Below are 17177 nucleotides of genomic sequence, written 5' to 3'. Positions count from 1 at the left end.
AAAAAAAAAAAAAAAAAAAAAAAAAACTGAAGTAGAGAGCAAATTATTTTTTATTGTTACCATTATTATTTAAGTGCTTTATAGGTAAAAATCCCTAAGTTATGGTATTCCCTTTGGGAACCATTATAATTAAGGTTTACAGAACAGCCTTCATATTCTTCCCATTTTTTCATTGCTTGTAACTTTCCAAAGAATTCTCCTTTTGGGCTTTCTGGTTTTATTTTAAGCCCAAAGGTGAATTTTTTGGGAAGTTTGAGCTAAATTCCTTCAACCAAAATATACAAGTGAAGAAAAAAAATTGTATTTAAACATTTACACATTTACTTCTACGTGAAGCATGTGAATGTCAACACTTCATACTTCATAAATAGTGGGTTTTCATAAAAATAAGTATTGTAAATATAAATCATTTTAAAGTTACTTTTTATTTATTTTTGAATATTTCGCAATTTAGTACAGTTACTAGTCTTGTTTCTGTCCCATGTGCCTGATTTTTCCGTAACAGTTTAATGAGTTGAATAATTCCACATGGAATTGTGTTTATTTTCCTTGGGAAGTGGTATATAAGATACATATTTTCTCCTCAAATGTAAGGATGTAGTTTCTAAACATAAAGTCTTGTTAATGCAGTTACCTGCTGATTTTATAATACTATAATATTTGTGTATACTTTGGAAAGTCTTAAAAAAAGTTTTAAATTCTATTTTGATATAGTAAGCAGGGTTTTAATTACACATGATAAAATTTTAAAGAGAAAAATTAAAATAATGTTTTAAGTAGAATGTTTTCATGGTTGATCCAGAAGTCTTCTGTTGAGTAAGCAGTAAGTATTCTTCCTTATAAAATTTTCATAGTTGTTATAAATCCTGTTTGTTTTTGGAGCTATCTGATAACTAAATAATCTTCCTTATTTCTTCTTTTAATGAAATGTTTGATTTGTTTCTCAATCAATGAAGATCCAGCTCCAGGTCCCACAGGGGCTCTTCTTCCCCACGAAAAAGATCTTACTCAAGTTCATCATCTTCTCCTGAGAGGAACAGAAAGAGAAGTCGTTCTAGATCTTCTTCATCTGGTGATCGCAAAAAAAGACGAACAAGATCACGGTCACCCGAAAGGTTTGGGTTTCTGTAGAAATAAGAATGGGTGTTCTTAAGTGTGTTTAATAGATAAACTTTCCTAGTCAAGGGTTAGATTTTTATTATCTCCTGTGTTCCAACTTTCTACTTTTCAACTTTGAACTTCAAAAAAACATTACTTTGTTTATCCTTTGTATTTTGATCAGTTTGTTTAGAATTGTAGATCAAACCATTCTTTGATCATTTTATTGTTTAAATTTTTATTTCCATTTATAATTTTTATAGCCAACTCTCGGTTATTTCTGTCTTTTGAGATTGCAATTGAGGAGCTATATGTCGAAGTAATTTATGAGTTGACTTTTATGTTTAGGCTTCTTTCAATACTAATAGTCAAGAATTCTAGAGCATCTAATAAAAAATTAACTTTCAGATCACTGGGAATCTGTCCTCATTTAAATATGTGTAAATGCATTTCCACAGCAAATGCCTCATACCCTTTATCTATAAGGAAATTACTCCTTGTAGCTAATACATTTTTCATATTGCAGTCCAAATCTTTTTTGAGAAAGGCCTATGTTAGGTTACTTTATGTGTACTGACACTTTTAATATTGGAAGAGTGCAACTGTCATCTGTCAGCCTTTTCTGCAACAGGCTAATTACTTAGTTTCATTAATTTTCTCTGTTCTCAATTATATAGTCATTTTAATGGCTTTATTTGTAGTTGCAAATTTTTCATATTTTATTAGCTCGTGAAAATAAAGATTATGTAAAGTCTATTGATTGCTGGGTTCAGTGGTAGGATTATCTCATGATTCCTACTTGTACAGAATGATTAGTTTTGCTTCTTCACATTTTGGAGTTTAGATGTTAAGATTACACACAGTCTTGTTTCTCTGCATTTGTTTCTTTGTTAAAAAATTACTCTGTTTTTGAGTGGAATTCATTCTGTTGCTTTCTTACCACTTCTGCAAATTTTTATCTTAGCCACATATAATCCCCCTAGTTTGTTGTCATCTAAACTTAATGAACATGTTCTCTATTCCATAAGCCAGGTGATTGGTGAAAACACTAAACAACCCTGAGCCCAGGGCCAACCCCTACGGAACACCACTACTTTACCCAGGTTGATATTGACTTATTCATACTAGCTGCATGAATATAACCCTATAGCAAATTGTACAATCATCTTGTGTGACCTAGATTTCCAAAACTTATTTATGAATATATTTTCTCATACACAGAAGCCTTGCTGTATCTTTTTACATAATAGACTTCTTACACTTTCTACACCGTGTCACAGAGATTGCTTTAGTCACACTTCCATTACCAAGTTTATATGCTTTTGTTGTACATTTTCTGTAATTTTACACATTTTTGCAAGGCTTTTCTTCAGTATCTTAAATAATTGAGAGGTGGCTATATTTTGAAATGAGATTCTTTTGAAATTGTAGAGAATTTTTAATTGTATTTATATATATAACTGGGCTCATATCCAAAGTCTAAACATATAATTTTATGTGTGTAAGTTCCTATCTCAGTTTTTAATTTTTTTGCTAGCATCATGGTACTGAATTTTGTATACTTTCACAGTCTTAAGAATGAATGCTGAAATTTAGCTCTAGCTTACTTGAATGCCTGCTCTCTCCTTATGTCTGACAGGAGGCGCCGACAGGCAGCTTGCTGGGAGCAGGCGCCATTCTGGTTTCCGGCGCAGAGTGCAGAGAGAAAAGAGATAGATGTTAGTAAGGGAGAGGTGACATCTTAAAGGAAAGAGCGGAGGTTCAGGCATGAAGGCATGAGTTTTCGTACAAGAAGGAGATTGGGGTCGTTACTTGGTCAGAAGCTGCTAAATGCTGCTAGTAGAGGTGCAGCCTTTCATTGCTTTTCAAGACAATACAGCTGCGTGGTTTATTTGTGAGAGGTTGAGAGAAGAGTTAGGGAGAGAGAGCGGAGAGCGGGAGAAGGAGGGGGTCGCCAAAAGAGAGCGTGCTGTCATCAGTGGAGTGGACGAAGCACGTGCGATTGGAGAGAAGCCAGGCGTGGCAGCGGGAGGGACAAAAGTACGTTGCGTCCTAGAGAGAGGAGCCGCGGCGCGAGCGAGAGGGAGAGCGAGCGCGTGTGCGCGATGCGAAGAGCGAGGGAGGACTTAGCGGCCGAGACGTGGTTTTGGGAGCAAACTGGGGAAGCTAGGTGTGGAGAGGGGGGCGAGAGGGCGGGATTACTTGTGGAAAAGAGCAGTCGCAAGCCTGTTTATGCTTGTTAACCAGATGTCAAGTGGAGTCTCGATCAAGAGAAAGAAGTAAGACGTATATTGTAAGCAGCCAGACTGGGTAAACCGGTCTTGGAAGATTCCCGTCGCTGAAGGTGGCCCCTTAGAGGATCGAGTTGGGTCTGCTGTTAGCCCAGCTGTGAGCTTGTTTGCTCCACATTTAGAGCGGGAGAGAGAGAGCTGGGTGACCGGAGGTGGCAGCGGCAGAGGAGAGAAGTTGGGGATTTATTGGCGCTTGTTGACACACAATTTGAGGGCAAAAGGAGGAGAGAGTGGCGAGGAAGAGTTGTATCTGCTTCGTCTGATGTGAGTGGATGGTTGCTTTGGATAAAGAGCATCTCAAATGTTGAGCGCGGAGGGGGTAAGAGGAGCGGTGGAGTGAGCGTGCGAGAGAAGCTGAGTACCAATATGAATGGAGGAAAAGCTAGAATCATATCAATGAGGCAAATTGAAGTAAGCTGGTAAAGATATTTGGCCTTGTGTGTGAGAAGGCCAGGATGGGAGACATGGAATTACGAGTGAACAGTGTGCCTCAAGATGTTAGAGCTGAGTAAACATTGACTGCAGTACGGAGGTGGCGGCGGAATAACAAGGTGGAGGAGGCGTGTGATCTGCGACATGATTAAGCAAAAAATTCATGAGGGGCCGATTGCAGAGAGAGAGGTAGCGGAAAAGCGTGCGGAGGTGCGATGTCGCAAGAAGTTAGAATGCGTTGCCGAGTGAGCGTTCAGGTTGTTTGGGTTCTGTTTCGGTTTAAAAATGAAAAGGTTCTGGCTGTAACGAGTATTTCCAGTGACAGAGTGGCAAGGTAAGTAATCAAAAGAAAATCAACAGGTGTTGGGGTTGTATTGTGCTTGGGGCTTTTGTTATGGGATATTGATTTCTTTTCTTGTTTTTTTTCCATAACATTGTCTGCTGCAATTTAAATAAAAAATTACGACATTTTAAGATATTTCGTAGACAGACCAAACAAAATATATGTTTTATTTTAAAATGAATGTTTTCTCTTCAGCTGATCTAAAATGAAAGCAAAATATCTAATGTAGAAATATTTTGATAATATTTTACAGTGAGCTTTCCCATGTTTGTATGTCTTAATTTTCTTTGCTGCGTTTATGTAGGTTGCACAAGAACTTTTACTCACTTGTAATTGTGCCTCAGACTTTTTGAAAGTCTACCTTCTAAATTACCCAGATGATCTAGATTCTACATGTTACCATTGGTTTATTCTTGTGCTTTCTGTATTTAAAACTTTGGCTGTACTAAGCAAATGCAAGGTTATAATTTAGCTAATAGTAGTTTACAGACAATTCTGATGATTATGATTTCATTTGGTTTAACTAAACTGTACTAGTTCATTTCATAAGGAAATGATACTGTAGACAAATGTAAATAAAGCCTGTGAGTCAAGCATCAAGTGGTGTTTGTTAGAAATAAACTAGAGATTTTTAAACTCTGATCTAATGTTCATTTTTAAACTAATTACAGTTTTCTTTGTTACCTTTGATGTGTTAATTTTTTATACTCTTTATATTCACCTACCTTTTATATATGATTGCTTGGTATTTTAAATTCCAAAGCCATTATCACTGCAACCTCAGAATTTTTAATTTTAATCTTTTTTTTTTCTTTTTAAATAGAGCTCCTAAATTAGTTGCACACTTCTTGCCAGAACATTACATCCCTCATTCCGTGTGGTAAAATACCATATCAGTGTGCTTCTGTAACTACTCTTAAACTGTCACCTTATATAAAGCACTCAGCTGTCCACTTAACAGCTAAGTTTTCTTAAGTTTCTATTTGGAATCCTTTCATCTAAACAATATTGAATGATATCTGGTAATAAATGTCCAAGTTTAGAACTAGATCTAAATACAAGATCATCTCTAGGCACAATTACCAAGCTTAATTAGGTCTTTGAAACCATGTCATCTCCCCTTCTTGCTCTCTTGTTTATATAGCTGGTGTTGTGGATGTTGGTAAGAAGGTAGGGAATTTCTCCACTTTGCCCCCTGTTTTTGACATAAGGGTTAAATATTTTTTAAATAGAAATAATCTCATGGCTTTCCTTACCTGGAAATGGTATTTCTGTTTCTGGGAAAATTGAGTAGACAGGTTTAACTAAAAGACTGTGTGTGTGTGTGTGTGTGTATAAAAGACAGTTTCGTGTGTGAGATTTGCAGGCATTATCTAATTCGCCCTATAATCTTGTGAGGGTATATACTCTTGCATATCTTCTGTTTCGCGAAAAGGAGGGTTAAAGCACAGGGAAATTAAAAACTTGCCCAAGGAAGCCACCGGAATAGCAAAGTAGGGATTCACCCCCAAACGTGATGGAAATTTTCAGTATTATGTCTAATAAAAGCCAAAACTCTTTGAGAAAATAAATGTGAAATTGTTAAGCCCAATGGTCAGGTATGTTTTAGTCTGCTAATTTGGCAGAGAATATATAATTTCAGCCAATTATAGTTAGGGAGGTTAGACAAACACTATTTTGGATAACTTTAGATTTACAGAAAAGTTGCAAAGATTGTGCAGACAGTTCTCATATACCCTCACCAAGTTTCTACAGTCATTAGCGCCTTATATTACCATGTATGTATATTTCTCAAAACCAAAACCAACATTGGTATATTACTATTAATTACAGATTTTACTTGAATGTTAGGATGTTTCCCCTTAGGATATTCCATAATCTAGAGTACCATCTTGTACTACTAATATCTTCCTATTCTCTTCTGTTCTATGACAGTTTTTCATTCTTTCCTTATTTTTTATGATTTTGATAATCTTAGAGAGTACTAGCCAGGTATCCTCTAGAATATCCACCACTGCATTCTGTATTTGACTGGTTTTTCTCATAATTAGACTGAGACTATGGGGTTTTGCAGAGAATACCACAGAGGAAAAGTGTCTTTCTCGTCACTTCCTATGGAGGGTACATCATAACCCTGTGACTTCACTGGGAATGTTAACAGTCGTCATTTGGTTAAGGTAGGGTTTGCCCTGATTCACCATTGCAGTTACTATTTCTCCTTTTATCTACTCTTATTCTTTCAAATCAGGTTATACCAAGTATAGCCTATCATCATAGTAAGACGGGAGAATTAAGTTCCACATCCTTTTGGGGTTAAGTATGTACACAGTATTTGGAATTTTTCTATAAGAAAGATTTGTCTCTATTTCTTTTATATATCTACTCAGGTATATTTATTTTATACTTGTTATTTATTTTTTAAATTGAGTTTTTTGACCTTTGGCAAGCCTTTATTCTCTGATAGAAGGGAAAGTAGATGGAGAGAGGGAGGGAAGAATTTTTGGAGAGGTATCAAATAGGAGAAAACGTGGGTTCTAGAGCCGTGGCAAGGTGGTGGGGGGTGCCTTCAACATTAAATGAGAGCCTCCACAGTTAATTACAGTATGAGGAGGGATGGGTCCAGATTGCATTACAGCCAAGTTTGTAGTCATTGAGAGTGAGCAGTAAACACTTAATGGGTTTTTTTTTCCCCCAGCCACATTGAACTACCTGGCTGCTTAAATAAGGGTGTTGTAACATTACACACAGATACAAAAAATAAACATGTAGTAATAGTTCTTAAATATTTGTTTAGCAAAATAAAAGGTGCCGGGGTAAGAAAAATGTTAACATTAACATTAACATTCTAAATACTTCAGTGCGTGATTAAAATATATCTAAAAAGATTTTGAGGAAAGCTATACTATTTTATTCAAAGAAATAAAAATACCTAAATTTGAAGCTAAAAATGCATAGGACAACTCCTTCCCCTAACCTCAATTTAGTAGGAGAAAAGCTCTTATAAAATACGATTGTACTTGTGTCTGTGGGGAATTGGTTCCAGGATCACCCACAGATACTAAAATTCAAGGGTGCTCAAGTCCCTTACATAAAACAGCATGGTATTTGCATGTAACTTGTGTATATCCTCTCATATACTTTAAATCATCTCTAGAGTAACCCTAATACAATGCCATACGTTACTTCACATAGATTCAGCGTAACACCATGTGGCAAATTCAGGTATTGTCTTTGGAACTTTGTAGGGTTTTCTTTTCCCCTGAATATTTTTAATTTGCAGGTGTTGAATCCATGGATGCTGGATATAGAACCCGTGAATACAGAGGGCCTATTGTTCTTCAGGTTAGAGATAAAGCCTCTGATAAAATAGGAACAGTTTTGCCTGAATAGAGGCAAACTCTTAACGAGTTGACATGCAGTTTTGAAGGACAAGTTTATAGATGAGTAAGGCAAGCTAAGGTTATTCTCTTCGCAACACTGAATATTTTATTTTTTTAGGGAGCTCAAAATACGATGGCTGTGGGAAACCTCAGAGAAGGACAGGGAACTTTGTAGTAATGATGTCGGAATCAAACTGGACCACAGTGAATATTGACTACAGAATATTGATAATTTGAATACCTAAGTGTTTAACACAGAACAGTGGGATTTTGCTCCTGTCCTAAAGTGAAACATCTATAACCTGTTATTGGTGAGGTTATCACAAAGGCTTAGTACCTCCAACCTAAAAGTAATAGGAACTCAAGTTTACTTTAATGGGTGTGATGCAGTGGTAGAGTTGTCACTGATACTTGGTTACTATCTGGTTCTTCTGCTGACTTCAGTTTAGTTCATGGTAACTGAGTGACTGGGGACATTCTTTATGCCTAAGTTGTTACACCTATAAAATGAAAATGACTGTTTCTACCTTGTGGGAATTACTATAAATAATAAAGTGGCACATATGTATACAACAAATATTGACAGTTTTTATCCCTTCTCCATGTTTACAGATATTTCATATATATATATACACACACACGCACATGTATATATACATATATGTACGTATATGTATACGTGTGTGTGTGTGTATATATTCTCAGATGCCTATTTCCCACTTATTCTTTCTAGAGCACCAGATCCATGTATGTAGCTGCCTCCTGTGTATCTCTTATTTATTTATTTATTTATTTTGTCAAGATGGGTCTTGCAGTGTTGTGCAGGCTGGTCTCGAATTCCTGGACTCAAGTGATATTCCTGTCTTGGCCTCCGAAAGTGCTAGGATTATAGGTGTGAGCTACTATGCCTGGTCTGTGTCTCCCTTCACATGTCATACAGGCAATTTTACTGCATTTAAATTCTCCCTAAATCCTCTATTCACCAAACCTGCGTCTCATGTTGTATTTCCTATTGATAAACAACTGAAGTAAGTGTATTGGGTGCATCATTGGCAAAATAAGCAACAAATCAAAAAGTAATTCACCTAACTGGGAGGAGCAGATGATAAGAGTTCAAAATGCTTTGTTAGGTTAAAATAACTATGAACAGGCATATCATGTACTAGGTAGAACCAAATTTTATAAGTATAGTTAAAAAGCTTTCAATACAAGAAAATATAAAATACATAACTGCTTGATAACTAGACCAGTAAAGCAGATTTTAACTGACAAATGGTTTGGACATTTATTTTGGCTTATATAATAACACTGTTAATGAGCTATTTCTGTGGTAAGTAATGAAATAAACACCTAAAAGTCAAAACCAAAATGGAAGTGTTCAGTTTTGGATGAAGCAAATCCAATTAATTATAGTCTATCCTCGTATTAACTCTTAGTGGCACTGTTAACCCTAATCTAGCTGTTGACTGTGAACCTGTCAAAAATGTTGCTTTTTCAGCAGCTGTTTCCATGTATCAGAATTCTGATCAGGGAAAACAAATTATCTGTATTCTTATAAGTTGAATAATGTATTAGAGCCTAAGAATTTTAGTGTGATATCAGCAAATGTGACATGAGAATAGAAAATATTTCCACCTTTGTAAATGGTGCAGTTAGAATTACAAGATTGTGTTGCCCTATATCACACTCACAATTATGTCTCCTATTCGTTATTATTGATACCTTAGAATCACAAAAAGGGAAAGGTTAAGGAGTTAATTCTACCAGAAGAGACTGGTAAAGTCTGCATCAGTAGACTCTGATGTAATGAAGACTACATCAATATTCTCAGGCTGCACACATAGTACCTGTGGCACTAAAACCCTGGGATAGAAGAGTGCTAAGAAGGAAGAAAATAGAATAAGGAAAGTTTTGGTTTTTTTCCTCAAATTAGTGTTAATGAAAATGTGTTTAAATTCAGACCTCCCATAAAGTATTGCATATCATAAAGTCTAGGGCAGCTACCTGACTGTGAAAAACTACATTTTGAAGCACTGATGACTGATAAGGGAGACATAAAATGTGTAACCTGTAATTTTGGTGAAGCCATTGGAAATTAGCAAACCTACACTATGTTTTCTCTACTTTTGGAGACTGTTCATCTGTTGGTAAAGATTAGGAGGGAAGGAGATGTCAGGTTTTATAGTTAATGTAGATGCAAAAGAAAGTCTTGTTCAAGGACTCCAAAGACATTTAACGCTTAATATAAGTTAAACATTGATCATTCATTTTAGGCACCACTGCATTCTGGTATCATTGCTTAGTGCCCTTTTGATTATATTTTCTGGGGCTGTTTGAATCAGTATGGTCTATTTTTGTAACATCCTTAATTTTTTTTTATTAGAGGATAAGTTAGCACAGCCCTTTCAGAGGCTAATTTGAGAGTATCTGAAAAATTAGAATATTCACAGTACGAACATTTAAACATACTAATGAATTATATTACTGCATGTTAGGCAGTGAACTAATGTTAGATACCTTGATTGAAGCAAGGATAACAATTCTGATGGCTACAAAGGATATAAAAGGGGTAGGTGTATACTGCTCTTAGGACAGTAAGTATAAAACCTTGGGGTCAGGCAAATTATACTTGGTAGCTGAATTCTTAAGAGTTCAGTGCCAGCGGGGCTAAGTCTGCTCCTGGATATGATGATAAGCCAGTAAATAGCTTGGGGAAAAAAATGGTCTTAAGACAGAATTGTAGAGTTAGAGCACCTGTCATGCAAGCCTCGTAAGCCATAGAAGGGAATTTACATTGTACGCGAAGAACAGTTGGAAAATAGTAAACAGTTTGAAGTGACCTAGTTAGTTTTAATACAGATTGCCCACTGCTTGGAGAATAGATCCGAAAGAACCATACTGGATGGTAAGGGAATAGTAAAAAGTCTTAAGCAAATTAAAGTTATTACAAATTTATATGATCAAAACACTAAATTTTAGGGTAACTACGTGACAAAGACCAATAGTGTTTTAAGAAGTTTAAAATGTGGAAATAGGTAATTTGAGCCATTGTGAGATTCATTCCTCAGTAAATGGTAAAAGTAGTATTTAAGGTAGACTCTAATAAATCATGGAACCATATTTTAATCTCCATAACCACTGAGAGAATAATAAAGGTATAACGAAGTAGAGGGGAAAAGTTGGAGTAATGAAAATGATTAAAAACAAATTAGTTTTTTAAGAGACAATGACAAAATAGCAAGCCAGTTAAACTGTTGTACCTAGAAGTGGATTATACACTCCAGTTAATCCAGAGTATCAGAGTTAAGATAAATTGACAAAACCAATTGTGTATTTGTAATATGTATTTTCAGTTTGGAAATAAGAGAATGGGAAAAGTAAAAGTTTGGAATTAAACATCCCCATTGATCAGCAAATAGCAGTGGAATTTTTTTGAATGAAAATACAATTTATCAGGCCAGGTGCAGTGGCTTACGCCTGTAATCCCAGCACTTTAGAGGCCGAGGCGGATGGATCACGAGGTCAGGAGATCGAGACCATCCTGGCTAACACGCTGAAACCCAGTCTCTACTAAAAATACAAAAAAGCCAGGCGTGGTGGCACGCACCTGTAGTCCCAGCTACTCGGGAGGCTGAGGCAGGAGAATGCCTTGAACCCGGGAGGCGGAGGTTTCAATGAGCCGAGTTCGCACCATTGCACTCCAGCCTCGGTGCCAGAGCGAGACACTGTCTCAAAAAATAAGAAAATACAATTTGTCAACACCTGTGAGATGCAGCTAAAGCAGTGCTTGGAATTGTGTGACTTTGAAAGCCTACACTAGAGAAAATTAAGTCTTTAAGCTCTCAAGAATACAGGAAAATACTGGCAGATCAAACATAATTCAGAGGAAAAAAAGAGCAGAGAACTTCTGCTTCAGGCCAAGATTTACCCTTCAACCTGTAACAAACTAGACACAATTTATCAAGCAGCATTTTTCAGTACATTAAGGCTGTAGAGGAGCGGTACCTGAGAAAGGAAAACAAGGTGAGTCCTATTAATGCTTCCAGCTTACTCGAGAGAATTTCTAGGACACATCGCAGGGAGGTACCTGGATGGACCTCTGCAATCTCCCTGAGTTAAGATGAAACAGGTGGGCAGAAAGCCCAAGACCACTAAAGGTAATACAGAAAGTACCAGAGGAGAGGTTCACAGATGTTTCTGGAAATCTGCAGAAGTTCCTCTTCAAGTCTTCAGATGAGTACTATTATAAGGAAATCATATGCCTTTGAGGAAACTACCACAAAGGCAACAAGCTTGAAAAACCCTAAGCATAGGAAGATGGGGAAGAAAAAGGCAGTGATTAAAATCCTTAAGGCAACCGTGGGGGGTGGGGGTGGGGAATAAGGTACTGTATAGAGGAACAGTTCTAAGGATGACAGCCAACTTGTCAGAAGCAATGCAAGCCAAAGGATGGTGCCACCTCAACGTACTGAAAGAAAAACTACCAGTCTAATATTCTGTACTCAGTGAAAATATCTTTCAAAAACGTATGTGAACTACAAACTTAAGCTCTTCAAAATCTTAAAGAATTCACCAACAGACCTAATGCAGAAAATACTAAAGGATTTTTTTGGCAGAAGAAAACGTATCAGCAATCTGGTCCTACACAAGGTGAGAGCACAGGAAATGTTATGTGGGTAGATATATTTAGAGTTTCTTTGGAAGATAATTGACTACAGCAAATACAGTAAATTGTGGAACTTAGTAAGATACACAGCAGCAAGAGCACGTAGGCCAAGGGGAGAAGTGGAAGAACACTATTGTAAGGTTGTTATACACAGATTGGCACATCATCTTGAAGGATACTGCAAATACTCCCAAAGTAGGGAGGAAAATGAAATTATAAATGCTTGATCCAAAAGGAACCAGAAAAAGGAAATGAGCAAATTAGAGAAACCCTACCATACTCATAATTACACTAAATGTAATGATTAAACGCCCCAGTTCTGAGAGCATTGTCACACTGGATGAAAGAAGCAAGGCCTATATGCTCTTACAAGAAACCTACTGGAAACATACAGACACAGATAGGCTACAAATAAATAGATGGAAAATGTAAACCATGATAAAAAGATCTGAAGAAATTAGAAGAAACCTAGAGTGATTATATTAATTTTGGAAAAATTTGAGCATTGAGGTAACAAAGGTCCTTTCGTGTTGATGGAGTCTATCAATCTCAAACATATACACCTACTAAGCTTCAAAATACATAAAAACTAATGGAATTGTATGACAAAAATAGAGGAATCCACAATAATAGAAATTTCTACACTTTCAGAATTGATGCAAGCCGTAGAAAATAAGAATATAGAATTGAAAACCAACTTGATTTCATTGACATTTAAAGAATAATATACCTAACAACATAATGCGTGGAGCACTTATGGAGGTCAGCCATACAGGACACACAAACAAGTACACAGTCTGATTCTGTTTATGTGAAGTTCAAAGACTGCAACTTTTAGCTATTGTGGCTGAAGTCAAAACAGTGATTACCTCAGGTCATGGTGATTATTAGTTGGGTTGGGACACAAGGGACCTTCTGGTTGTTAGAATTGTATATAGACATCTGGATGGTAGTTAACAATTGTGTGTACATATGTTAAAAAAATTAACATTTTTGCACTTTGCTGTATGAATTTTATGCCTCAAAACAATAGAACAGTACCCATCTATAAATCCAAGTAATCTAGTTAACTAAAATAAGGAAATAGAAAAACTCAAGGCCTTTATGGGAATCTTTTTTGAACTTTATTTCTGGAGTAAGTTTAAATTTACGGGAAGGTTACAAAGCTACTTAGCTCCCCTACACCTCTCATCCAGTTTCCCTATTGTTAATATCTTACCATAGTGTATCTGCAAAAACCAAGAATCCAATATTTGCACATTGTTAACTGAATTGAGATTATATTTGAATTTCACCAACTTTTCCACTTAGGTCCTTTTTATTCCAGTACCCCGTCAAGGGTGCCACATTACATTTAGTTGTCTCCCCATTGTCATTTTTCATTTTCTCATTTTGTTTTCATGACCTCGGTATTCTCGAGGGTTCCTGGACTGATATCCTGTAGAATGACCTCCATTCTTGGCTCATCATTTTCACAATTAGGTTGGGAGTCTGGATTTTTTTGGAAAGATTATTACAGATGTCAAGTGACTTTTCTCATCACACACCATAATCAGGAGATGTATAATATCCATGACATTAGTCTTTATGTTAACCTCTTGATTAAGATTTAGTTTGTGCTGCTGCTGGAAGGGAAACTTCTGGTGGTTTTTGAGGGTCTCTCTGTTGCCCAAGCTGGGGTGCAGTGGCATAAGCACAGCTCACTGCAACCTCAAGTTGTCAGACTCAGGTGATCCTCCCACGTCAGCCTCCCGAGTACTTGGGACCACAGGTGTGCACCAACACACCCAAATAATGTTTTGCACTTTTTGTATAGATGGGGTTTTGCCACATTGCCCAGGCTGGTCTCAAACTTCTGGACTCAAGGGATCCACCTGCTTCAAGCCTCCCAAAGTGCTGGAGTTACAGGCGTGAGCCACTGTACTTGGCCTTTTTTTTTTTTTTTTTTCTTTTGAGGCAGGGTCTTGCTTTCACCTAGGCAGGAGTGCAGTAGCACGCACGCTGGTCTCGAACCCCTGGGCTCAAGAGGTTAGCCTGCCTTGACTTCCCACGGTGCTGGGGTTCCAGGAGAGGCCAACTTGCCCTTCCTTCCTTCCTTTTCCTTTTCCTTTTCCCCTTCCCTTCCCTTTGTTCCCTTCCCTTCCCTTTCTTCTTCCCTTCCCTTCCCTTTCTTCTTCCCTTCCCTTCCCTTTCTTCTTCCCTTCCCTTCCCTTTCTTCTTTCCTTCCCTCTCTTCTTTCCTTTCCTTTCTTCTTTCCTTTCCTTCTTTCCTTCCTTTTCCTTTTCTTTCTTGTGTGTGTATGTGTGTGTGAGAGTTTTGCTCTTGTTGCCCAGGCTGGAGTGCAATGGTGCAATCCCAGCTCACCGCAAACTCCACTTCCCGAGTTCAAGCAATTTTCCTGCCTCAACCTCCCGAGTAGCTGGGATTACAGGCATACACCACCATGCCCGGCTAATTTAGTATTTTTAGAAGAGATGAGGTTTCTCCATGTTGGCCAGGCTGGTCTCGAACTCTTGACCTCAGGTGATGCAGCCGCCTCGGCCTCCCAAAGTGCCATCCTGCTTTTCTTATTTATCCTTTACTTCTGGAATCTTCAGGAGAAGGTGATGTGAACATAAGTCAGAGTAGACGTTTCTTTTAAGAGGCAAAGGCCATGGATGGACCTTCCTGGGCCTTCTGCTCTCCATGGGGCAGTGCTGGTCTCTCTTCATGTAAAGGGAAAGCTGAATTTGCACAAAATCTAGGGATGCCGACAAAGCCAGTGATCCCAGATATGTCACCTACTTGTGCACACAGGTCTTGCAGCACCGTAGTTGTAAACTTTCCCACAAGAAAGAACTTTCCCAGAATGGCCAGATTTTCTCCCAGCAGCCAACCCTATCATACATGTATTAATATGACTTTTTTTTTAAGGAAAAAATATATTAATGTTATAATTTCACATACTGTATAATGCTATCCTTTGATTAGTGTTTAGTTTGATGGAAACTACAAACCATTAAAGAAAATTCAGGCCAGCTGTGGTGGTGCCATGCCTGTGGTCCCAGCTACTAAGGAGGCTGAAATGGGAGGATCGCTCAAACCCGAGAGGTCAAGTGAGCTGTTATTGTGCCACGGCACTCCAGCCTGGGCTGTAACAGAGCAAGACCCCCATCTCTAAAACAAAAGAAAAAAATATCGTATCAGGTGCTACATTTGCGCTGAGAAGAATCCACAAGCAGAGATGACTCTGAGAACAGTGGTGTCCTCACCAGCATCAGTTCCCACAGACTCCAGTGAATTGGGCATAAGTCAGAGTAGACGCATGTGCGCCATGGGGCGTCCAGAGTGCCTGGCCCCAGAACAGCCGCTGAGTGCAGGGACCCTAAGGACAGGGGTGGGGGTCTGGGTGACAAGGCCAGAAGAGTCCCTGACACCCCTCACCCACCCCGCGGGACACCCCAGTTGACACTGTGTGCCAGCAAAGTTGGGACTTGATGGTTTGGGGAATGTAAGTCATTGAAAGTGGCCTGCAGCAGGAGTGCCTAGGACTTACCTGGCTGGAACCCACCCTTGAAAACCGCCTGAGGAGATGCCAAGAGTGTGCCTGTGGGCGCCAGACCACGTCAGCTTCACCTGCCCGGAACCCAGATGCCACCAACGCTGGCTGGGAGCACAGGCTTGCTGTCTTCGGGTCTTGGGAAACCTGTACTTCTTAGGACTCATTCAGGATCAGCATGTCCTGCCCAAGGACTTCTTCAGGAAAGGCACTCCCTCCCCACTAAAGGAAGGCTCCTCAAAGCAACCTGAGAAGCGCAGCCCATCCACCTCCTGCTGGGTGGCCACAGACACATCAGGCTCCTGCCTCCCTGTATTTTCATGCCCCACTGTGAAAAACATGGTGGGTATTTCTTTCCAGTTATGTCCTGAGCCAAATGTTGAGCTTTTCTGCCCAGGAAGGGCAAAATTCTAGCACTGGCAGGGGTGCAACCCAAGGGGTGGCTGGGTTTCTCACGGCTCTTGGCCGTGGGGCAGGCTGGTCTAGATAGCAGGAGGATGTTTTCAGGGTTGAAGTTTCCCCCCACCTAGTCCTGAACCCATTGGGTCCTGGAGCACCTGTGTTCCTATGAGGCCAGTGTGAGCCACGCATGACTTCAAAAGGCCCTTGAGGCTTAAGTGTGGCAATTTCATTCTGAACATGCTACTCTAAAACACATCACTGCTAGCCACAGGAGGATCACATACTGTGAGCTTCTGACCTTTTGATGCTCGAGTCAGGGCGTGCAGGGAAGACTCCAGAAGTCCTAACTCTTCCTAACCTTACATCTGGGATTCTTACGCCCTCAGCTGAAGAACTTGATGAATTTCAACTTTGAAGAGGTTCTTCTAACACTTGGTCATTTCAACCAGGCTTTGCTAAAGTCCTCTGAAATTGAGGGACTAAAAACCAATTACTTAGATCACAGGTTGCCTCTGAAATCTGCAAGGACCTGCTGTCAGGGCTCATTAAACCCCAAAGTATGGCACCTTGGCATGCGGACTACTATGACCCAGAGGAGACTGGAAGGTCTCAGAAGCCTAGTCTTTGTCCTTCCCTCCTGGTTCCTGTCCCCTTTTCTCCTGCAGAATGAGTCATAGAAATCAGAATTTGTTTTCCCCAAGGCAGGTCATAGAAACTAGAACTCATCTCTCCCAAAGCTAGCCATAAAACCTAGCAAGGTCACTCTCTTCCTTCTCCCTGGAAGACCTTCATACCCGAGGAGTCCTGCCCCATACTCAGGGGAAAGGAAATTGTTCAAAGCAGTCTTGCTGGGTTTCCCCACTCTGTCCATCACCATTAGGCCACATCCTTTGTGTCCAGTCATGTCCAGCCATGTTCTGCATGGCTGTTCATTCATCAAACCTAAATATAAAAATAAAGCTTTTCCCTGGGCTTTGAGTTAAAAAAAAAAAAAAAAAAAAAAAAAAAAAAAAAAGAAAAAACTTCT

The 17177-nt window shown here is 38.8% G+C and overlaps 1 protein-coding gene across 1 annotated transcript in view; it reads left to right on the top strand.

Annotated features, from left to right (window-relative positions):
- Positions 1-2780, top strand: part of ZRANB2 (zinc finger RANBP2-type containing 2) — a 16249-nt gene extending 13469 nt beyond the window's left edge. Inside the window, exons 9-10 of the mRNA XM_017880098.1 lie at positions 957-1115; positions 2127-2780. Of these exons, the coding sequence (XP_017735587.1) occupies positions 957-1115; positions 2127-2160 (193 nt within the window). The 3' untranslated portion in view covers positions 2161-2780. The remainder of the gene's footprint in view (positions 1-956; positions 1116-2126) is intronic.
- Positions 2781-17177: the final 14397 nt, after the last annotated feature.

The sequence above is a fragment of the Rhinopithecus bieti genome, unplaced genomic scaffold (assembly GCF_001698545.2).
Source record: "Rhinopithecus bieti isolate Rb0 unplaced genomic scaffold, ASM169854v2 scaffold_11941, whole genome shotgun sequence".
In the NCBI taxonomy this organism is placed as follows: Eukaryota; Metazoa; Chordata; class Mammalia; order Primates; family Cercopithecidae; genus Rhinopithecus; species Rhinopithecus bieti.
This window is presented reverse-complemented; position numbering and strand designations above follow the sequence as displayed.